Source organism: Hippoglossus hippoglossus, chromosome 9 (assembly GCF_009819705.1).
Source record: "Hippoglossus hippoglossus isolate fHipHip1 chromosome 9, fHipHip1.pri, whole genome shotgun sequence".
Classification (NCBI taxonomy): Eukaryota; Metazoa; Chordata; class Actinopteri; order Pleuronectiformes; family Pleuronectidae; genus Hippoglossus; species Hippoglossus hippoglossus.
Window position 1 is genome coordinate 2,213,909 of NC_047159.1, and position 22,681 is coordinate 2,236,589.

General features: G+C 46.2%; 1 protein-coding gene across 8 annotated transcripts in view; it reads left to right on the forward strand.

The window, feature by feature from the left end:
* Nucleotides 1-20,072, forward strand: part of wdfy3 (WD repeat and FYVE domain containing 3) — a 75,690-nt gene extending 55,618 nt beyond the window's left edge. For 6 of the 8 annotated variants that reach the window (XM_034596213.1, XM_034596209.1, XM_034596208.1 and 3 more), the window contains 35 exons: nucleotides 392-588; nucleotides 717-851; nucleotides 1,374-1,553; nucleotides 2,036-2,269; nucleotides 3,491-3,590; nucleotides 4,088-4,248; nucleotides 5,843-6,072; nucleotides 6,674-6,783; nucleotides 7,338-7,520; nucleotides 8,380-8,615; nucleotides 8,845-9,075; nucleotides 11,087-11,255; nucleotides 11,449-11,612; nucleotides 12,184-12,332; nucleotides 12,904-13,024; nucleotides 13,190-13,275; nucleotides 13,521-13,601; nucleotides 13,977-14,031; nucleotides 14,126-14,245; nucleotides 14,382-14,499; nucleotides 14,625-14,731; nucleotides 15,155-15,308; nucleotides 15,404-15,495; nucleotides 15,570-15,782; nucleotides 15,885-16,026; nucleotides 16,275-16,429; nucleotides 16,811-16,969; nucleotides 17,181-17,360; nucleotides 17,451-17,633; nucleotides 17,741-17,834; nucleotides 17,922-18,065; nucleotides 18,281-18,562; nucleotides 18,703-18,814; nucleotides 18,956-19,153; nucleotides 19,371-20,072. In XM_034596213.1, the coding sequence (XP_034452104.1) occupies nucleotides 392-588; nucleotides 717-851; nucleotides 1,374-1,553; nucleotides 2,036-2,269; nucleotides 3,491-3,590; nucleotides 4,088-4,248; nucleotides 5,843-6,072; nucleotides 6,674-6,783; nucleotides 7,338-7,520; nucleotides 8,380-8,615; nucleotides 8,845-9,075; nucleotides 11,087-11,255; nucleotides 11,449-11,612; nucleotides 12,184-12,332; nucleotides 12,904-13,024; nucleotides 13,190-13,275; nucleotides 13,521-13,601; nucleotides 13,977-14,031; nucleotides 14,126-14,245; nucleotides 14,382-14,499; nucleotides 14,625-14,731; nucleotides 15,155-15,308; nucleotides 15,404-15,495; nucleotides 15,570-15,782; nucleotides 15,885-16,026; nucleotides 16,275-16,429; nucleotides 16,811-16,969; nucleotides 17,181-17,360; nucleotides 17,451-17,633; nucleotides 17,741-17,834; nucleotides 17,922-18,065; nucleotides 18,281-18,562; nucleotides 18,703-18,814; nucleotides 18,956-19,153; nucleotides 19,371-19,491 (5,396 nt within the window). In that variant the 3' untranslated portion in view covers nucleotides 19,492-20,072. The remainder of the gene's footprint in view (nucleotides 1-391; nucleotides 589-716; nucleotides 852-1,373; nucleotides 1,554-2,035; nucleotides 2,270-3,490; nucleotides 3,591-4,087; nucleotides 4,249-5,842; nucleotides 6,073-6,673; nucleotides 6,784-7,337; nucleotides 7,521-8,379; nucleotides 8,616-8,844; nucleotides 9,076-11,086; nucleotides 11,256-11,448; nucleotides 11,613-12,183; nucleotides 12,333-12,903; nucleotides 13,025-13,189; nucleotides 13,276-13,520; nucleotides 13,602-13,976; nucleotides 14,032-14,125; nucleotides 14,246-14,381; nucleotides 14,500-14,624; nucleotides 14,732-15,154; nucleotides 15,309-15,403; nucleotides 15,496-15,569; nucleotides 15,783-15,884; nucleotides 16,027-16,274; nucleotides 16,430-16,810; nucleotides 16,970-17,180; nucleotides 17,361-17,450; nucleotides 17,634-17,740; nucleotides 17,835-17,921; nucleotides 18,066-18,280; nucleotides 18,563-18,702; nucleotides 18,815-18,955; nucleotides 19,154-19,370) is intronic. The other 2 variants (XM_034596211.1, XM_034596212.1) reach the window with 2 other exon arrangements.
* The last annotated feature ends 2,609 nt before the right edge of the window (nucleotides 20,073-22,681 follow it).

The window sequence follows — 22,681 nt, forward strand, 5'->3', positions numbered from 1 at the left end:
ATTTGCTGATATATGTCGTGGAGTAAACTGAAAAGTACCTGAAAATACATCCACTAAAGTAAAGTACAGATACATAACGTACAAGTGCAGTATTTAAATGTACTTCGTTACATCCACCACTGGTTTTATTTGGAGTTTGTCTTCCTGCTCAACCAAATCCTCATCTTTATGCTTTTGAGTTATTTTGTTAGTGCTCAGTTTCAAGCATACATCCCGTCTGATTAGCTCAGTTAGAAGATCCTGGGTTATTACTTTAACCACGTCCTGCCTGGTTAAACCAAAAACCAGGAACAACAGCTGTATCCAGAGCTGCCTGTAGGTGCCAGAAGGCGTCAGCAGTAAAATCCCCGTAGCTGTTCTCCTAACATCCCTTGTTCCCCGCCTCCTTCAGGTTTCAACGTGGGTCGCAGCGCCGGCGGACGCTCCACATTGCGAGAGATCAACCGTGACGCCTGCCACTTCCCAGGATTCCCTGTGATGCAGACGCTGCTGCCCAAACACACCAACGTGCCCGAGCTCTACTTCCTGCTAATGGCTCTGTTCCTCCAGCAGCCCATCACCGAGCTGCCGGACAGCCTGCAGGTACATGTTAGTACAACCAACCTTCTTCCTTCTTTTTTTAACTCTAGTAACTAACATTTCTCGCCCTTGGTATACTTATAATATTGTGTTTTCCTGACTGTGTATTACCCCAGTTTGTGTGTTTGTCCCCTCAGTTCGACCTGGACTCCATCTGGACGTTCATCTTTGGCATCCCAGCCTCCAGTGCGACGGTGGTGGGCTCCATCCACAGCGTGTGCACCGAGGCTGCCTTCCTGCTGCTGGCCATGCTCCGCAGCATGCTCAACCTGGTAGGAACCAGCATGACAATAATATCCCACAGTATTAAGCTGACATACACTCAGAGATTCCCTCATTCCTTCCTTCAGCTCACAATTTCTTAGCGTAAACATTCTGAGTGCTTAGTTTGCTAATTATTAGATTCAACACCTTTTTTACAAAGAGGTTTATATCTTGGAAAACCCCAACGTGTGAGGTTTCTCCTGCTCATCCTCTTTATGTGCTTCGTAACAGCTACTGGATCATCCCTGGATTCTCTGAAGGGGCTTTTTAAGCTTCAATAATCCAACAAAAATGATTTGGCACACACGTCGTCTCCATCCTCACACACACACACACACACACACTCAGTTTCTCAGAGCGTCCTCCTGCAGTGGCTCGATAGTGGCAGAGACTGCTGCTGCTGGGGGAGTTCCACTTATCTATATTTGACTCAGCCTGAGATTCGAACCTCGAGCTTCGGCTGCTTTGGCTCAGGGAGTCTGAGTGGAAAGGTTTTGTTTGAAGTCAGCAGCTCTTGATTTGTTTTCCAGCCGTGGCAGTCAGAGGAGGAAGGCTCCTGGCTCAGGGAGTACCCCGTCACCCTCATGCAGTTCTTCAGGTATCTCTACCACAACGTGCCCGACCTGGCACCGATGTGGCACAGTCCGGAGTTCCTCTGCGCCCTGGCAGCCTCCGTCTTCCCCTTCAACATCCGGCCCTACTCTGAGATGGTGAGTCCGAACGTTTTTTACTTAAATTACTCCCAATCTCCTAGTGACCACAAAGGAATACTTTATTCTACAGAAATCTCCTGTGTTCAATCCTTTATTTACAAAGCGTGAGAAGTTTTTCTACCAAGACCGAGATAATGGGCCTAACTTTGGGTTTAAAGGCAAAGGAATCTCATCACCGGTGCAAGCAATCTCACGTATTGACTTTCCTGAACAACTCGCTTCAGACATATTGACCCTCTCTTCAGGGGCTTTAAAAAGCTAAAGCTATTTCTCCTTTGGAATTTCTTTTCGATCTTCACTGCTGCAGTTTCAACAACAAATTGAAGAACGCTGCAGTTTTCTCCTCAGAGCTCAAAGAAAAAGAAATCCACAGAAAAAAAGCAAGAAGATGGAGAAAAGTTGCCGCGTAGAACGAGGAACAAAGACACATCTAGATTTATGTTTTTAAATTTCTCTCTTCATCCCTCCATCCGTTCCAGGTCACCGATTTGGACGATGAAGCGGGTTCTCCCATCGAAGAGTTCAAGGCGTTCGCCGGTGACTCTGGAATGAACCGCAGCCAGTCTGAATACTGCAACGTGGGCTCCAAGACGTCCCTGACCAACCACCCGGCCAAGAAGTACGTCTTCGACTTCATGAGGGTCCTGATCATGGACAATCTGTGCATGACGCCGGCCAGCAAGCAGACGCCCATCATCGACCTTCTGCTGGAGGTGAGTGGGTAGCGGCGGATTCACCAAACCACAAACTGACCAAACTGAAGAGAAATGTGTCAGCCTGTTCGCAGAATTTAAGATTCGAGTCAATCATCCTATGCAGCAGCGAAATGGACCCAATAATAATAGTAACTAGGGCTACGTTGTAGCACTAACGTGCCCGAGCTCATGCATTTTGAAGCCTGTTGCGGCCGGTGGAGAGAGCGATCAATGACCAAGCGCATGTCTCTGCGTTGCATGCGTTTTGGGGCTCTGATGTAGCGTGAGCAATTTTGTGTCAATTGGACAATGTTACAACAAATCAATTTTCACACTGATCAATAGGTGGCGCTCTGACCCTGCACTGATATTAATATATGGATGTGTTCAGGTCAGGATTGTGATCATAAGTCAGTAGTTCGGGGCCGGTTGGATAATGCAGAGTGGATTTACAAAGTACTTCCTGTTTCATGGTGAATCAGTAGGTGGCGCTATGACACTGAGGAAATATTGACACATAGAGCTGTTCAGGCTTGGACTATAATCATGAGACAGAAGTTTGGTAGTGATAGGACTATGCACAGGCCGGGACTCTTGTCTTACATGTCTCGTTTGGACTCGATTGGACCATGTATGTCCGAGATACAGAACCTTGTGTTTTGATGGCGTGTAATCAAACTGTGACGCCACGCCACGGTCACACCGTGTGACGAAAAATCGATCTTTGAGTAATTTTTTATCTCCGTCTTGTTGTGATGACACTCATCTCAATTTGATGTTGATCTGATGAAAGCCCTGGGACAAGTACGTCAAAGTAAAAATGTGGAATATGGCCAAAATGGCCACTAAATGCAAAATGGCGGGCTTCCTGTTGCGTTTTTTAATTTTGCCCCTTGAGACTTTTTTGTTTGTCTGGTCACGATACACCTGGGCTACGATTTTTGTGAAGATCAGTCAAAGGGAAACCTAGGGGCTGCGTTCCAGGGGGCGCTGTTGAGCCATTTTGCCACGCCCATTTCAAATTACTCCAGAATACGTACATTTTCACCACTTTCTAATTTTCTGCAAAGTTTGGTAAGAAGTTTTCACATGTTAAAGTCTCAAAAAGCCAATTCATCTGGGTCACTATAATAAGAATAATCCTTACAATTTCCAGAGGGCCTCCCACCGTCGGTGCTCGGGCCCGAATAATAATCCTGGATGTTTATATGTCTTGATTTTTCTATTTTCCCTCACCAGGCGTCTCCGGAGCGCTCCACCAGGACGCAGCAGAAGGAGTTTCAGTCGAACATCTTGGACGGTGTCATGGAGCATCTGCTGGCCGCTGACGTCCTGTTAGGTCAGAACAAAGTCTCATACGTCTCAGTCTCCTCCAGGCAAACCGGACTTTCTTTCCCAGACACATTCTTTCACATTCTTTCACATTATTTCACATAAACCTCACTTTTCATTAATCACAGCTTTTCAGTGGCTTCTTCCCGAGTAAATTATCTCACAGAGTGAATAAAATCAGACCTGGGTTTGGCCTGTGGCTGCTTATGATTTATCTGATGATTGGACAGAAAATGTCCGGGATGAATCTGCTGCAGGACAGCAGCTCGTACCGATTCCTCCTTTGGCTCTAATGGCTGCATCATGACTCAGCAGAACACAGTCTGACGCAGATAGAACTGTGAGCACCTTTTTCACAAGGCTGCTTCAGACATGCTGGGGTTTATTCCTCCAAATGAAATACACAAGAATTATAAGACAAAGAAATTATATTTAACGTGTTTTTGTCCTTCGTCAGTCGCCTCTTTGTTTTACCTTGTCTCTTGCCGTCCGTCCTCCATCCAGGCGAAGACGCCTCTCTGCCGCTCAGCAGCAGCGGAAGTTACCAGATCCTGGTCAACAACGTCTTCTACTTCACTCAGCGGGTGGTGGACAAGCTGTGGCAGGGCATGTTCAACAAGGACTCCAAGCTGGTGGTGGACTTCATCGTGCAGCTCATCGGACAGGTACAGACCAAACACATGTCCTGGGCATTAGAGTTTGTTGATTTTTATAAATATAAAGTTTCCTGAGTTTCTCTGACTTCATTTCCAGTAGATCTGACGACAGAACAGACTTTTCTAGATGATCTTTGGTTCCGTGCCGCAGTCGAATTACAGTTGACTCACAGTAAAAATGCATCAGGATTCAGGAGGTGCTTGTTTGAAGCAGCTCAGGTTGTGAGACCGGTCGGCCTGAGGCAGACAGACGCCGCCTCCGCTCGAAGAAATAAAAAAAACGCTCCTTCTGTGATTCTCCTTCCAGTTAATGCGGCTGAGGAAGCCACTCAGGATTCAATTAGATCAGCAGCATCCATCAGGCCTCATTCATTTGCTCCTGTGAGCCAGTGAAGGCACAAGAATTAGATCCGGCTGTTTTCTTCCATTTAGAGAGTGTAGCTGGTGCGACTGCCTGTGTCTGTTGTGTGTGTGTAATGTGTTGTGTGTGTGTAATGTGTTGTGTGTGTAATGTGTTGTGTGTGTAGTGCAGCGAGATATCAGTCATCAGTATCTACATTCATACGTCTGTAGTGATTTAGTTTCCGAAGATGAACATGAAACGTCACATTTGTATTATTCTGGTAGTGGAGCGGTGTCTTTTGATTTATTTTGGGGGAATCAATTGGCCAGATGGTGGCGCTGTAATTAAAGATCAAATTGATCCGACTGACTTGAAATTTGATGCACAAGTCTTCTACATGAATAGATTTTGACTTTATCAACAGCAAATTTGATATTAAGCCTCGAGGGACTGAGATTACATTTATAATATGTAAGATTATATTTTATATTTCATTTTTTTACAGAGTGAACAAAGGTAATTAGTCGAGTGTAGAGACTTTTCTTTCTGAGTAAAGTCCATGGGCGGACTTTGCCTCCTCCTCTTTACTCGAGGCCTTCGACACACTCTGCTGTGCCAGTGAGGAGATTAGAGGATTAGGCTCTGAAACAGGTTTCTCAAAACATAAAGTGCCTTTGTGTCTTCGAAGTAGTGTTTAGTGATTTAGACGTCCATCGACTCAACGCCGAGGAACACAGTAGTAGTTAGAATATGCAGTGACAGTTAAAACACTGTCACTGCAGATGTCAAACAGTTCCTGAGCAAATTAAACCAACAGGTTTGTCATTTTGGCGAAGAAATGGTATCTGTGGTCTTGTGTCATCAGCTGTTTTAATACACACACGCACACAAATCCTCGGAGGTGTCAGGAACTCGTGCGACAGCGAGTCTGTGAGCAGAATAAAGAAAAGAGGATATGAAGCATATTAGCTCTATACTCACATAAGTCATTCATAGCAGCGTCGCTCCACTCAGTGTCTGTAAGCACTTCTCTGTTCAGACGACAACAACAACACGAGAATAACAAAGCTACATTCACAAACCTACAAACAACTTAACCCAGTTCAGCCCCGGCTGCTCAAATAAATCTTCTTTCTGCTCAAGTATTTCCTCAGCGGCTTTGTTCACATGTGCAACACAGCTACAGCTACAACCAGGATCTCTTTTCCTCGGCTGTGTTTCTCCCTCTAACCTCCACACACCTGTTTTTTCCTCCTGCAGTCGAAGCGGCGCTCGCAGGGCCTCTCCCTCGACACCATCTACCACTGTCTGAACCGGACGGTGCTCTACCAGCTCTGTCGACCCCACAAGACGGTCGCTCAGCAGGTGGCCCTGCTGGACGCCCTGCGGGTCCTGACCGTCAACCGCAACCTGGTGCTCGGGCCGGGCAACCACGACCAGGACTTTGTGGCGTGTCTGGCTCACTGCTTCATCTGCCTGCACAGTGGGAGGTAAGGAGGCATGGAACCTGCTGCCGGAGGAGAACCTTCTGTACGAGTCTGAGTGGGACGCTTGTTTAAAAAAGAAAAAGGCTGCTCCAGTTTCTGTCCTGTAACTTTGAAAAGACTTTCAAGAAAATACATATATCAAGACAATAATATATATACTGTATATATATATTATAACATTAATTTAGTGTGTGATGAAGAGAGAGACGTGGTAAAAACAAATTACTGTGTTTTATTTGAAATGCATATTTCTGGTTCTGTTGTTCCTGGTTTATTTGAGATTATTTCTCAGCAGCTCTACTGAAACACATCCACTTTGCACTCTGAGTCTTTTTCACCGCTCCACTGTGTTTGGATGTGTGTGTCCTGCCAGAATTTACTGATTGTACCTCCAGAGCTGCAGCGGGGGGGGGAGGAGAGACTGTTCTGACCATGCTGGGAAAACAATATGCTTAAACACAACATGCTGCACGACCTCGGAGAGCAGCAGCTTCTCTGCTGCGGAGAAGCAAAACAATCACACTGTCCCTGTGAACCTCACCTCACCACCCCCCCCCCCCCTGGTCTGAGGGTTGGCACTGAGCCGCTGTGTGTTTCTCTGCAGTAGCGTGGAGGGCTTCGGTCTGGAGGCGGAGGCCAGGATGACGACCTGGCACGTCATGATCCCCACAGAGAACGATGCTGACGCCACACACAGCCAGGACGTCAGCGAGGGTGAGGAGGAGCTGTGTGAACCTGTGTGAACCTGTGTGAACCTGTTTGAACCTGTGTGAACCTGTGTGAACCTGTGTGAACCTGTGTGAACCTGTTTGAACGTGTGTGTGGGAGAATAACACAGGTTTCTCTGGACATATTTGCATTTTTGTTGAAAATAGAAATACCTTAAATCCAAATTCAAACAACTGACAGTGAATTTATTTCTTGATCTTGATAATTTGATATTTAAACAAACCCTGTTTGACCTGAGGGGAAATAAGTTGTGTGAAAAATGATTCAGTCGGTTTATAATTCAAACTCTAGCTCCATATAATTCACAGAACATTTTTTAACAGTTGGTAAAGATAATATTTAAGCTGTTTTTGGTTCAGAACCACATGTTTGTGTTTTGTTGGAAGTGAATATATGTGTTTACGTGAGGAAAGACCATAATTATCATGTCGGACATTAAAGATGAGTTTTACAAATGTGTCATAAGAAAATGCACCGGATTGAATCTGATAACACATGGAGGTTGTGATACTGTTATGAACACGGTGGTGTCTGTGCAGGGCGCCAGCTGCTGTTGAAGGCTGTGAACCGCGTGTGGACGGAGCTGATGCACAGCAAGCGTCAGATGCTGGAGGACATCTTCAAAGTGTCTCTGCCCTGTAACGACAGGGGCCACGTGGACATCGTCACGGCCCGACCCGCCCTGGAGGAGCCGGCCCTGAAGAGCTGGCAGAACCACCTGGGTGAGGGATGCTGGGGAAAAACCCAAATACCTTTTACAAGATGAAACCACGTAGACCTGCAGTAAAGTAGCTCAACATTTCCTCAGCCATGTCCCTTTTGAATCTGTGCTTCCCTTTATTCCCTTTGACTGAGTTTTAACGGCTGATCTTCTCATTATATAACTAAATCAAATTTTTTAGAAATGCCTCTTGTTGTTTGTCAAATGCTTTGGAGCGCTGCCATCAGGGGCCGCTTATTGCTGACCTGCTTTCTTTCTGTTGCTCACTTAATCAAAGTGTTGTGATTTGCTTGCGTAGGCAGGCGGGTTAATCTGGTAATTGTTGAAGTTCTGACTCTTCACTTTGTCAGACAAGCAGAACCAAAAGTTACACAAAAGCCTCCGAGAACAATTCCCTGTGGATTGACCAGAGTGAAACAGGACTTCCAGAAACACACAAAACCAAAATTGAGTTCAGGTTGATCGCACAAAGGTGGAGGCAGAAAAAGATGCGTAAATAGCTTTTAAAAAAAATAAAGACAAAAGTATAGTACAGTTGTAATCAGTCCATCGATCCATCACCTTTACCACTTATCCTCTTACGTGCACGGGAGGCTGGAGCCGCTCCCAGCTGACATTGGGGCGAAAGGTGTGGTTCACTCTGGAGAGATTACAAGTCCATCAAAGTGCTGACACGAGCTGTTTTCAGAAATTTTCTGGAGTTTCGCCCTTCACGCAGAATGCAGAGAGGTCCTTTGGACGGTGGAGTGAAGCCAGAGTTCAAGCCCAGAACCTTCTGGTTGTGAGGTGACAGTTGTGAAAGTGGTTTTGTGGTTAAATCGCTAACTCATTTGTTTTTTCGCTTCCCCTCCCGGTTGCAGTCCATGAGAAGAAGTGCATCAGCCGCGGTGAATCGGTGGCGCCGGCGACCCAATCCAAACTGTCCAGAGTCAGCAGCGGCTTCGGGCTGTCCAAGCTGACGGGCGTCCGCCGCCACAAGAAGGAGAACAGCCTGAACAAGAACAGCCTCTCTGCACAGGAGACCTTCCAGTGGATGTTCACACACATCGCTGTTGTTCGAGACCTGGTGGCCATGCAGTACAAAGAATATCAAGAGGTGACGCATGTGCATCATTACTCAGTGGATAGAACAAAGGAACTTTAACCCTTTAAGACCTGAAGCGATGACTCAGACCCACATGTCTCATCTGGCTCTAAAGGGAGAATCAGATGTGTCGCCTCAGGTCTAAGTGGGTTAACGTTCTCTGAATGAAAGTTGGTGTCAGGAGAGAAAACCTGATTAAAAACAGTGACTGACCCCTCTCACCTCCCCCCCCCCCCTCCAGCGGCAGCAGAACACTCTCAAGTACGTGACCGAGGAGTGGGCGTCCATCGAGTACGAGCTGCTGCGTGAGCGCGGCCTCTGGGGCCCCCCCATCGGCTCCCACCTGGACAAGTTCGTGCTGGAGATGACGGAGGGGCCGTGCAGGATGAGGAAGAAGATGGTCCGCAACGACATGTTCTACATCCATTACCCGTACATCCCCGAGCTGGAGCCAAACAGCAACTCAGCGCAGGTACTCGGCTTCAAATGTGGATGAACGTGAACCGGCACAGTTAGTTAACGTCAAAGAGAACAACAGTGAGATCATCAGAATAAGACTCTGCTATATCAAAGTTTATATAGTTAAAGGTATTTTATCTCCACATCAGTATTGATCCCCGTGCACACTGGCACACCTGAACATGCAGATCACGTGACCGTTCACATACACTGGGCAGGTGCGTCCCGGTGGAAACAGGAAGTAGCTCGTCCACGCTGCGGTCGGTTGCTTAGTTTCAGAAAATACTTCAAACTAGGAAGAACAATGGTGAAAAGTCAGAGGAGGGATTTCTTCTTTGGAAGTCTCTGCCCGTCCAGACTAAAATGCAGATCCAGAGATTTCAAACTAACATGTTAAAGACATTTATATACATCCTTCAAATGAGATATTTTAAATACATCATGTTGATAAATGTGTGCTGTGAACTTGTAAGAGCAGCTCTCCTGAAATAGAGCTCGTCGCTGTCACGTGAGGAAGTGACACCCGCAGCCGGGGGGCTCAGTTTTTTTTTCCTGGCACCGCCGAGACACATTTAGCTTTGTTTGCTGGACAGATAATCCGTCCCTTCTGTTTGCCCACGGGTGCGTCTCCACACTCGCCGCACAGTGATTTATTTGGTGAGGAGGACACACAGAGAGATGGCTCACTTTGATTTGTGTTTATATCAGTTAAAATTATTACGTTTTGGGCATTTGAGGGATTATTTAAAGAATCCCTTGATTGTCAAGAGCAAATAAAGGAAAGTTTAATTGGCATCTTTACATGACAGCAGTGCTTCAGTGCTTCAGTGCCACGATGATCGGGTCCAAAAAGTCCCACAGGCCTGATGATGATTTATAATTCAAACATGCTCAGGGGGACGTCGAGGGACTTTTGTTCCCAGTAAAACACCATTAGTAGACATTAGCTCTTGAGCTCTACAGCTTTTGGCTTTCCCTGCCTTGCTCAAGGCCACAACGGCAGAAAATGTCCCAGTTCCATTAAAAAAAACAAATGAAACACTTGAGAAAACACTTGTGAATTCTCCTCTAAACTTTACTGTTGTGACGTTTCCTACAGGGTTGTTAGCTTTAACTTTGCAGACTGAAGGTTCCAACAGAATCGTGACAGCGTCGTAGTGGCTTCACAAACCTCCTCCCTCTCTTTACCTCCTCCAGCCCTCCTCCTCCCCCCCTCCGGTTCCTCTGGTACCCTCAGCTCTGGCTGGGGACCCTGAGCGAGGCCAGGTACCGTTCTGAAGTGCACAAGACGACGTAGCTCTCGGTGACGCCCGGTGTGACTGCATGACGGCGTGTTTACAAAACGACATTAGACTCACACAGAAAATCAAATCTCCCCAGTGTCACACCACTGATTAGTGGACTGGAAGTGTCGTCTTAAATTATCTGCCACCGTAACGTGTCTAAGTCTGAACTTAAACTTCCAGGAAAGGAGAATGTTTGTGTTGTTTTTCAACGTGTTTAATGACGTGTGTGTTTTGCTCTGCTGATGCTTTGCATATATTTTGCTGTGACTTTGATATTGTTTTAATGCCAGAATCAGATCCCGGGTTTTGACTTTGCATGTGTTTGCACATACAGCAAATCCCTGTTTGAGGATGAAGTATTAACCAAAACAACAAAATTAATAAGAAATCAAGTGACGCTCTGCAGTCGTCTCAATATTTTCTTCTCCGCTGTCACTTTGCCTTATTTATGGTCATAATTTACAGGTTAAAGATGATAAACTGACAGATAGGGACCAGATCTGATGTTGAATTGAATTTCAATGCAGAGGAAGAGGCCATAGAATTCATAATGGAAGCATGTGTTTGGTAACAGAGGAAAAAAAGAGACTCAAACAATAAAACTAAAATTCTAGAAGGGATCACGATAATAAAAACATGAAATCTTTGAAGTTGAATATGAGAAAATCTGTGCTAATCATCTCTAACCAACCTGGAGTCGGTCTCACCTCATCCTCATCCTCTCTCCGCCCCCTCCAGAAGCCTCTGCGTTACCGGCGAGCCATCAGCTACGACAGCAAAGATTACTACGTGCGCCTGCTGTCTGGAAACCCCGGCATGTACCAGCACTCTGTGGAGCACAGCACCGAGGGGGAGACCACGCAGCACGAGCCCGAGCACGGAGAGGACACCATCGCGAGGGTCAAAGGTACAGAGGCAGCAGCAGAGAGGGCCGAGGAGGTTCATGTAGCGTCTGGAAGCTTTTTACGGGACCACAGGCTGATTTTAAGACTTTCTAGAAGTGGATACTTGTTTGTGTTGGTCGGGAGCCTCCATAACTGTCACCAGTTCGTGTCTGAGCTCAAATTCTGAGCTCCGTCTTTGCTCTCTCTGCTCTCCAGGTCTGGTGAAGGCGCCGCTGAAGAGGTCCCGGTCCACGGCGGACGGAGCAGACGAGGAAAGTCAGGAGCAGCTTCAGGAGCAGCTGTTGGAGTCAGGAGGCCCAGAGGAGGAGCAGAAGACCGACAACACGTCACTGCTGCGCCTCCTGGAGGAAGGAGAGAAGGTCAGGAAGGGCGGCACCAACAGATACATTAACAAGAAAAGGATATTCATAATGTTTCCTATTGCAGCATCATAGTTTCTATAGGCTGAAATAATTTGGATTCATGGAAACGGAAAACAAACACATCGTAGAATATTTATTTGATCAGCTGGTCTCATTGATTTCAGAGCCTCTTTTTGTAAGAGAGACCCGAGCGGAGCAGAAGAAAGAATAAGAGATAAGACACAACAACACTCAGCCAGTGGGACGAGGCTTTTAAAGATTTGAATTGCATTTGATCTATGTCGTAGAAAGTTCAGGAGGAGAGTGAGTGTTAACAACTAAATAACAGCAGTTTCAATTTGGGAGGAGAGTTGATAACTCTTCCTGAGTTTTACATTTTCACATAATAATAACACAAACTTTCGGAACCTGAATATGAGCAGAATATGTTTCCTTTAAGTTTCTCAGTAAAGTTTTATTCCCTGAATTAAATCTGTAAACGAGAGTCTCCCTGTAGTCACATGAGTTTCAGTCAAGTCCTTTGTTTAGCAAATGAACCCTCGGTTGTTTCTCACGTCCCTTGTTCCAGATTCAGCACATGTATCGCTGTGCCAGAGTTCAGGGTCTGGACACCAGCGAGGGTCTGCTGCTGTTCGGGAAGGAGCACTTCTACGTCATCGACGGCTACACCATGACCGTGTCCAGGGAGATCAGGGACATCGACACGCTGCCGCCGAAGTAGGTCCACGCCTCTGAGTCAGTGTGTTTGTCCTGAGGTGTGAACGCCCGTGAGGAGCGTTGAGACTCAGCACCAGAGCTTAGTCATGAATCCTGAAGCTGCAGTTCACAGATGACTGTACTGTGTATGACGGTAACTGTACTTTTGAACGATGACTTCATTCCTCTGGACGCTGCAGTGGGAGCTGCTGCTGCCAGGATGATGTAATGCAGCTGAGGGAGCGAGTGTTGTGATGCAGACAGAACGGCTTGGACATATTTAGTATTTTTTTTTTTTTTGTGAGGGAGGATTTTTCTTTGTCTCTTTCTTTGAGGCATCATTTGGGAAAACAGCCAAAAAACCTGTCGCCAACAGATGGTTCTTAGATCTGAACACGTTCCCCTCAGGTGCTGGATGAATTAAGCAGAGTATCGGCTTCAAACGGCAGATGGGTAATGAAGTAGTTGAGGATGAATCTGCCATTTTATTTTGACTATTGTTATTTTTTTTAATGTTTAATAAACGGGAGGGGGGCAGCAAAGGGTCATTTTTCCCCTAATAGAAATATTATTAATAAAAATGTGTTTCCAGTTTGCATGAGGCCATCATCCCCAGAGGAGCCAGACAAGGCCAGAGCCTGCTGAAGAGGACCTGCAGCATCTTCGCCTACGAGGACATCAAGGAGGTGCACAAGAGACGCTACCTGCTGCAGGTCAGTACACACACATCACGCTGACACACACACACACACACACACACACACACACACACACACACACACACACACACACACACACTTTAAACAACAACAGTAAAGTATTTTGGGTCAGCTCTTGAAATGCTGATGTTTGGCTGGTGTGTCCTCTTCCTCTTTCAGCCGATGGCCGTGGAAGTGTTCTCAGCGGACGGGAGGAACTACCTGTTAGCCTTCCAGAAAGGGGTCCGCAACAAGGTTTACCAAAGGTACTGAATTCAAACACAGATGCTCTGTCAGTAACAGCGACAGTAGTTACAAAATTAATTTTTACTTTCTTTTGTGCCGAGTTCTACGTGATTTTCCGCTCACCGACAAATTAGTTTTTTGTGTTTGATCGGCAGTCGCTCACTATGAGTGATCTCTTTAAAGAAGTGATGTGAGAGCCACGTTGATCCATCAGATATTGCTGTTTTCCTTTCTGTTTTTACATTTTGCTGTTGATTTCCTGCAGGTTCTTGGCCGTGGTGCCTTCGCTGGCCGACAGCTCGGAGTCGGTCTCAGGTCAGAGGCCGAACACCAGCGTGGAACAGGGGTAAGATTAATACATATCCATGTTACCACTTCAATCTGCTGACTATTTTCAAATGTTGTGAGATGATTCAGAAGGGCAGAGGATGTCACACCATGTTAAAGCCCTATGAGACAAATTGTGATTTGTGAATATGGGCTATACAAATAAAATTTGATTGATTGATTGATTGATTCATTGAAAGGTTAGATATTCATTTTTGTTGCTTTGTTTTTAAAACAATGTGTTGGATTTTGATTAGAGTCTAAATATTTTACAGATATTATGATTTGAGCTATTTACAGAAAATAAATGAAAACAAAACCACTCAATCCCACAAATAACACACGAAGAAGAAGAGGTTTGAACTAAACCACCTCCCTGTGCTGGTGTTTTCAGATCTGGTCTGCTCAGCACACTGGTCGGAGAGAAGTCGGTGACTCAAAGATGGGAGGTAACAACCTGAACTCAGTCTAAACTTCTGCTTCGTCATATCAGCTCCTCCAATCACAAACCTCACTGATGTGTGTGTGTGGTCTGTTTTCCAGCGAGGAGAGATCAGTAACTTCCAGTACCTGATGCATCTGAACACGCTGGCAGGACGCTCCTACAACGACCTGATGCAGTATCCTGTCTTCCCCTGGATCCTGGCCGACTACGACGCCGAGGTGAGTGAAGCTTTTCTCTCCGCTCTCTACTGGTCTCGTGTTTATGACGATGGTACGATGGCTGCACGGCTAAATGTCAGGATTTTGGACGTATGCATGAACTCTCATTTGTTCTAACTTTGGTCACGCTAACCAGGAGCTGGACCTGAGCAACCCCAAGACGTTCCGTAACCTGGCCAAGCCGATGGGCGCCCAGACAGAAGACAGACTGACCCAGTACAAGAAGAGGTACAAGGACTGGGAGGATCCCAACGGTAAGAGGCCAGAGACGGGTTCACAAGCACCAGGAGGAAAACAAAGTCTGTTGTTTTTATTCAAAAGGTCAGAGGAAAACATTAGAGTGATGTTAATTTCATGTGTGTTGTTTCCGTCGCTCCAGGTGAAACCCCGGCTTACCACTACGGCACGCACTACTCCTCAGCCATGATCGTGGCCTCTTACCTGGTCCGAATGGAGCCTTTCACACAGATTTTCCTCAGACTTCAGGTTTGAACTGAGCTTTCGTTGCCTACTGAGTGTTCTGCTCATCTTCTACATGTTCCCACTGTGAAGAGAAATGATTCAGACGAAACATTTGGAAGTTATTCTAACGTTAAGCTCAGTTACAGAATGTAATAAATGGGTTTGATCTCCAGAGGGAAATAGAATCAAATAAAAAAATTTGGCGAAGATTTCTTTGCCTCCTCTTCCTGAAAGATACACACAGAACAGAACCGGTAAAAGAAAGTTCTATTGATCCTCACATCAGAAAGTTTCACTGCACTGAGTGCTGTTCAGTTTCTTCAGATCTCAAGGTCTAACAGAAAAGATCATCGTCCTCTCAGCCCCTCAGGTGGAAAACATTGATGCTTTCAAGTGTGAAACAGTGTGTAACAGTGTGTAACAGTGTGTTTGTGTGTTGTGTACCAGGGAGGCCATTTTGACCTGGCTGACAGGATGTACCACAGCGTGCGTGAAGCCTGGAACTCCGCCTCCAAACACAACATGGCTGACGTCAAGGAGCTAATCCCCGAGTTTTTCTACCTGCCAGAATTCATGCTCAACGCCAACAACTTTGACCTGGGTCAGTATGAGGTCGATAGCAGCACACGTCCAACTGACTGAGATACTGGAGTTCATGAATATTAATGTTCTGCCCTCTGCCGTTTGACGAACCAGGCGCCAAACAGAACGGCACCAAACTGGGCGACGTCATCCTGCCGCCTTGGGCGAAGGGCGACCCCCGGGAGTTCATCAGAGTCCACAGAGAGGTAGGACGTGAACCCACAGTGAAGGTCTCGGTTTCAGCGAGTCACGCGTTAACCTCCATCTCGTCCTCCTCCAGGCGCTGGAGTGCGACTACGTGTCGGCCCACCTCCACGAATGGATCGACCTGATCTTTGGCTACAAGCAGCAGGGTCCTCCGGCTGTGGAGGCGGTCAACGTCTTCCACCACCTGTTCTACGAGGGTCAGGTGGACATCTACAACATCAACGACCCGCTCAAAGAGACGGCCACCATCGGCTTCATCAACAACTTTGGTCAGATCCCCAAACAGGTTGGATGGACACATTTCTAACCCTTTCCTGTCAGTAGATGTCTGTTAAACCCAACTCTTCAATCACTCACGCGTGTGTGTGTGTGTGTGTGTGTGTTTCAGCTCTTTAAGAAGCCCCACCCTCCTAAACGGGTTCGCAGTAAAGCTAACGGCGACGTAGCGAGCGTTCCTCCGAGCTCCAACAGCGACAAGATCTTCTTCCACCATCTGGATAATCTCAGACCTTCTCTAGCGCCTGTCAAAGGTACGTTTGTGCACAACACACACAGAACCACAGACAGGCCAACGCACTGTGACGTGCTTATGAGAATCTAAAATGAAGAAAACGCTGCTGACCCTGATTTAGTGTGAAACCCCTGCTCTGACTTTCCACCATTATTTGTTCCTCGCTCATAGTATTTTCTGTATATGCGTTTCCGGGTGGGTTCCTATAAACCCTGTATTATTACTGATTATTACTCATACATTTCTTTGTTTGTCCCCTTTATGCAGAGCTGAAGGAGCCCGTGGGACAGATCGTCTGCACTGACAAAGGCATCCTCGCCGGGGAGCAAAACAAAGTCCTGGTTCCGCCCACCTGGAGCAAGACCTTCGCCTGGGGCTACGCCGACCTCAGCTGCCGTCTGGCCAACTACGAGTCTGACAAGGTCTGCAGCAGCTCCTACGACATTTAAACTCCTCTTGTCGAACGTGTGTCTTCATCCCCGTGTCATTCTGCTGCGTGTGGAGGTGTAATACGATGTGTCATGACCTTATGTGATTTGATTTCTTTAACGAGTTTAACTGACGTCCTGATCCAGTGTTGCTTTTCAACACTTTCCTGTTCACACGTGTGTCACCATGAACCTGTCGGGAGAAAGTGAAACGTTATTAAAGACTTTGCTTCCCCCTGCTGGTGCCTGAATGACACTACACATTCCTTACTGACTCTATTACAGACGTCTCTCGTGCACTTCTTCAGCAGAACCTCCTGTAGAATAAAGTGTGATCATTGAGTAACAGATAGAAAACTGCCGCTGTCGTTTCAGGCGCTGGTTGTGTACGAGTGTCTGTCAGAGTGGGGTCAGGTCCTCTGTGCAATATGTCCCAACCCAAAGCTGGTCGTCACCGGTGGCACCAGCACGGCCATCTGTGTGTGGGAGACGGGAACGTCCAAGGAGAGGGTCAAGTCCCTCGTGCTCAAACAGGTACACACACACACAAATCAAATCCAAAAAGTCAAATCTCTATGTGCATAAGTCGAAGGGAGAGAAGTCAGCTCGATTCCTCTGCAGCATTTTGATATAAAAAAGTCGGATGTAAAGATCTCAATTGTTCTCAACTGTTTAAATGACTTCCCTCTCGGTTCAGGCAGCAATGAAGAACTGTAAATCTAATCTCGTTTCTGTCGTCTACCAGGCGTTGCTGGGCCACACGGACGCTGTGACGTGTCTCACAGCGTCGTCAGCGTACCACATTGTTGTCAGCGGCTCGCGGGATCGAACCTGCATCATCTGGGACCTCAACAAGCTTTCCTTCGTCACGCAGCTCCGGGGACACCGGGCGCCCGTCTCTGCTCTGTGTATCAACGAACTGACGGTGGGTGAAGCAAAAGAACAGAACTCCTGATCTGCGTCATGGTGAAATGAGGACAAACTGATTTTAAAGATGATATTTGTGTTTGTTCAGGGCGACATTGTGTCGTGTGCAGGAACCTACATCCACGTATGGAGCATCAACGGCAGCCCCATCGCCAGCGCCAACACCTTCACCGGACGCAGCCAGCAAATCCTGTGCTGCTGCGTGTCGGAGATGAACGAGTGGGACACACAGAACGTCATCGTCACGGGACACTCGGACGGCGTCGTCAGGGTAACCATCCAATGTGTTCTCATGCTGCTTTGATACATTAAGTATTTAAAATGCTGCTCGTGGCGTTTTGCAAACAGTCATTGTTGTTACTCTTCTCTTTGTCATAGTTTTGGAGAATGGAGTTCCTCCAAGTCCCAGAAACCCCTGCTCCGGTGCCGGTTGAGCCAGATGTGCCCGACTGCTGTGGCGAGGAGAAGATCGGTGAGTCCATCAGCGACAGATTCTGACTTTCACATCAGCAACACCATGTCACAGAACATATCTGACGAGGTTTTCTTTCCGTCGCAGAAGGCGGCGAGAGTCACAACGGGGAAGACATCAGCAGCGAGTCCGACGGAGACGAACCGAGTCTGAGCCAGGAGCCCAAAGCGCCACGCAACCCGTCAACAGGCGGAGGCAGCCAGCCGGGCAGCGCCGTCCACAGACCCAGAGGTAAACACGGACTCCACCACCAGTCGCTGCTCATGTTTCTACAGCCACAGCACGTCTTGACCTCTTCGTTAGTTTAATTCACTTTGTCTGTGATGTTGGTTTGTCATGCTTTTCACGTGTCCTGTGTATTTCCTTCCCTGAGATTCAGGACAGTATTTTCACGAGTGTTAAACCACAGTGATGTTCTCACTCCTGATAAATAAAACCCCTTTTAGGTCCCTCAGCCCGAGCGGGAGCGTCATGGTCGATGGACAGCGGCTCCGACGACTCCCACCGCTGGTCAGACACCCTCAGCATCGACGAGAAGGACGGCTTCGTGTTCGTCAACTATTCTGAGGGTCAGACCAGAGGCCCTCACCCTCATCCTCACCCACACCCTCACCCTCACCCACACACTCACACTCACCCTCATCCAGCGCATCCAGGCCACAGCTCGGTGCCTCAGCCGCTCCAGGCCTCTGTCTTGGAGGCACGGACGTTCAACCAGCTCAGGGCAGGTGTGTGTCCGAACATCAGGTTTTAACGAGTCATGGTTTAAATTTTTTAAAGCAAAGCAACATTTTCTGAAGAGTTTGCTCCGCTGATCTGATGACAAGGCGTTTGTTAAAATGCTGCTGCTTTATTTGTGTGTCCGCAGGCTACAGATGGGAGCGCCAGCTGGTCTTCCGGAGCAAACTCACCATGCACACGGCGTTCGATCGCAAGGACAATGCTCACCCAGCAGAGATCTCCTCCCTCGCCATCTCCAAGTAAGAACGATGGAAGAGCGCGTGTCCTGCACCAAACTGACAAACTCTTAATGTTTGTGAATTGTAATGTAACTGGTTTTTATATGGTTCTAAATTCCACTGACCTCCCACTTTCCCCTCCTTTTTAAATCGTCTCCTCAGGGACCACAGTAAGATCCTGGTGGGCGATGGGCGCGGCCGGGTCTTCAGCTGGTCGGTCAGTGACCAGCCGGGCCGTTCGGCAGCTGATCACTGGGTGAAGGACGAGGTGGTCGACAGCTGCTCCGGCTGCTCAGTTCGTTTCTCCCTCACTGAGCGACGCCACCACTGCAGGAACTGCGGGCAGCTCTTCTGCCAGAAGTAATTCTTTGTTTCTGAATTGTTCTTTCTGACAAAAACTTCTTGTATGAACGCTTTGCACCTTTCTACTCACCTGATCCTCTGCATCTTTTAGGCTCCGTCCTGGGTCCCCTGTTATTTTATCTCTACTCTTTTGCAACGGCTTCATGACGGAGAACCCGAACTATCCCACCGATCCCTTTTTGGAATGCTCACCTTGTCTCCCTGTGTTTTTCAGGTGCAGTCGCTTCCAGTCAGAGATCAAACGGCTGAAGATCTCGTCGCCGGTGCGAGTTTGTCAGAACTGTTATTACAACCTGCAACACGAGCGAAGCGTCGAGGACGGCTGCAGAAACTGAGCTCAACCTGCCGCCGACGAAAGAAATCCTCCTCTCGGGGACCTGAGGAGGATTTCACTCCTTCATCTGCCTCGTCGTTCCCTCATCAGCCCCCAGATAACCTGAACCTCTCTCCCTCTAAACCCCCTTTACCCTTTGGTGTGTACAACCACACGAACTGTAACACACTGACAGACCAGAACAGGAAGGAACGGCCGTCCTTTCATCTTTGTGACGGTAAAACTCATTGAAGGAGAACGGAGGGAAACGGAGGTCGAACGTGATGGAAAGGAAATGAAAACTCAATCACCACTTTACCACCTGCTCTCGTCCCCTGGAGGAAAGAAGAACGCCCCTCGAGTGCGGCGCGCTTGATTCAATCACCCGCCATCTTTGTGTTGACATCGAGAAACATGGAAAACTCCTTCCTCCGTCACTGCAAGACATAAGAAACTTGTTGATATTGTAAATATTTAACATGGCCTTTTTAACTGTAAGAGGAACAAACAGAACAAAAAATAAGGTCAATGAAAAAAGAGCAAAAACAAAAGAAATCGCCTGTAACATAGCGTTGTGACTAACCACTCCTGGCTTTAAAAAAAAAGAAAAAAGAAAAAGAACAAAATCGATGGTGTGTCGTCCGCGTCACGAGTCACGGCGAGTTCAGCGGAGTCACACGGGAGGGAAATGAATGTCAATAATTAATGTCAGTGGGTTGAATTTACTCGTGCGTCTAGTTATTATGCAACGTTACTTATTTTCTTTTTTTTAATTTCCTGTTTTGTTTTTGTTGTTGTTTACAAAAAAAATGTGATTAATTTTTGTGCGTGTGCGTTGCCCACAGCGTCGAGCGCTCGCCATCACACGGATTTATTATCAGATCGTCTTTTCCTTCTTTTGCCAAATTGTTTAAATGTATAAATTAGGATGATTTTTTTTTTTTTTTTATCCTTAAATCATCGATTCTGTCCGTTACATGAATTCCCATTTGGAGAATCTTTGTTGTTGCTGCTTTTTTTTTTTTTGAAAGACTGGACACGTTATCACGTCAGATTCTTTATTTTTTTTTTTTTTAATTTTATATATTTTTTAGAAAACATATCACTTTATTTGTGAAAGAAATATGAATTAGGTTAAAAAAGAAAATACACCTTTAATGTTGCTGCACATCTGTTTTGCGTGTTTAGTTACTGTACAGTGTTGAAGCAGCGCTTTGAATGCGCACACAGAAAAAAGGGACTCGTAGTTTTTATTTCTGCACAGACTCGTCGTTCGCTGGACTCCCCCCCCCCCCCCCGATCCTGTGGCATTATTACAGCGGGTCAGGGAACGCGGCACTCCGTACACTTTATCCTCAGTTTGTGTTGAACTTGGAGGAGCAGCAGCCAATCGTCTTTCAGTGTGAGCAGAAAGTATGAAAAAACTTAAATAATCATTCATGAGATCAATTTAAAGACAGAGCTGCTGTTTGACGCTTTGATTCTTTATGTCGCAGTTTTGGTACAAATGCAGAAATTATTGATTTTTTTTTTACATCTTGGCTCTTTAGTCCAGTGGAGGAGGATGACAACTCTAATTTCTGTTTCAGCTCCTTCGTGGACATAATTTACGAACCAGACGAGTCCATTTGGTTACGATGACCAGGAACCGTTGGAAATTGTTCTTTCTCCAAAAGTTTTTTGTATTTGCATCTATTCCCGTTACAGGTAAATAAGAGTTTGGGAGGAGAGATGGGGGAAAAAAAGGATCTAGTGTAATTTTTGACACTACCACAAGGGGGCGCCACGTTCTACACAAAGAGTCCAGCAGGGACGTAAATGTCACTTTTGGCAACAAATTGAAACTCGTACACGACTGAGATGTTAATATCGGAGGTGTTTTTTTGTATTTTTTCTGTTAAAACGTAACTTACACGTACGGACACATCACGTAAACATGACGGTCGTCTGCGTACGAGTTTAGAATTCGTCACCACACGATACAGTTTCAGTTGCTGCTGCTGCCTCGACAGTTACACACGATGAACGCGCGTTTGTTTTCACCAACAGACCGATCGTGTTGTTTTCTGGTTTTTTTCGCTTCGTACGTGTTTGTGTTCGTGTTGTTTTGTTCGTGGCTCTGTGGGCGACACGTGTGCATTCAAGTGCTGCTTTCGTTTTCTTTCTCTCTTTCTCTGAGAGAACGTTTCATTATTTTCTGTTTCCACACTCATCTTCAGTCTTCAACATGTAAAAAAAGCAAAAAGAAGACACTTTAATATTCACCCCCACAGATCCCTGACATTATACTAATAACACGCACTCTTGTTATCGTCCTCTGCGTTTACGTACTGTAACTTAGCGTGCAATCATGCCACCTAGCTGAAACGGCCGAGTCGGCTTCCGTCAATCAAGAGTTGCTTTGCACCTTCACGTGTACAAAATAAAAGTCACGAGTTTTTATTCAATGCAGTTTTACGTTGTGGTTTTAACAGAGAGGTGCGTTTCACAAGCGGATAAATGAACTGAACAACGTATTTATGCAAATATAAATGGATTTAGATTTTTTTTTTTTTTTTAAATGATTATTGCGATTTCAGCAAGTTTTGTTACTTGTTGCATGTCTATTAACACAGCTGACTTTCTGTGTCAGTGCATTGTACATGTTCTTGGCATTATATTGTTTTTGTTTTTTTGTTGTTCTTTTTCTTTTTCGGGTTTTTAATTTGTTTTTGTTTTTTTGGAGGCACTGTCTGATGAGTTACCCCCGAGTGACCGAGCATCAGGTTTATGTACAGAGCTGCAGATCGTCTCCTGACTCAGACTTTTTGTATTCTTAACGGAAAAGAATTCATGACAAGTGGAGAGAAGAAGAAAGAGGAGGAGGAAAAAATCTCGGATTATTTTGGTGGTCTTGTGTTAGACTGCGATATTACAGTATCTGGTGTGCAATCTGTGATAGCTGAATGTTCCTTGTATATTTGTGTTCACTACATCCCACAAGAGAAAAACCAGTAGAGTAACGACCCCGCTCCCCGTTACAAAAACAAAATGTTACAATAATGCAATAGATCTGGTACTTATTCTTTTTAATTTCATTTCAATAAATAATTGCTGTTTACCACCAAAGGCAAGACTCACATGGTTCATTTCTAATTTTGGCAAAAGTTGATAAAATGTGGTTGAAATTTCACACCTGCACTTAAGTCTGGACATTTTCCAGAAATCATCCG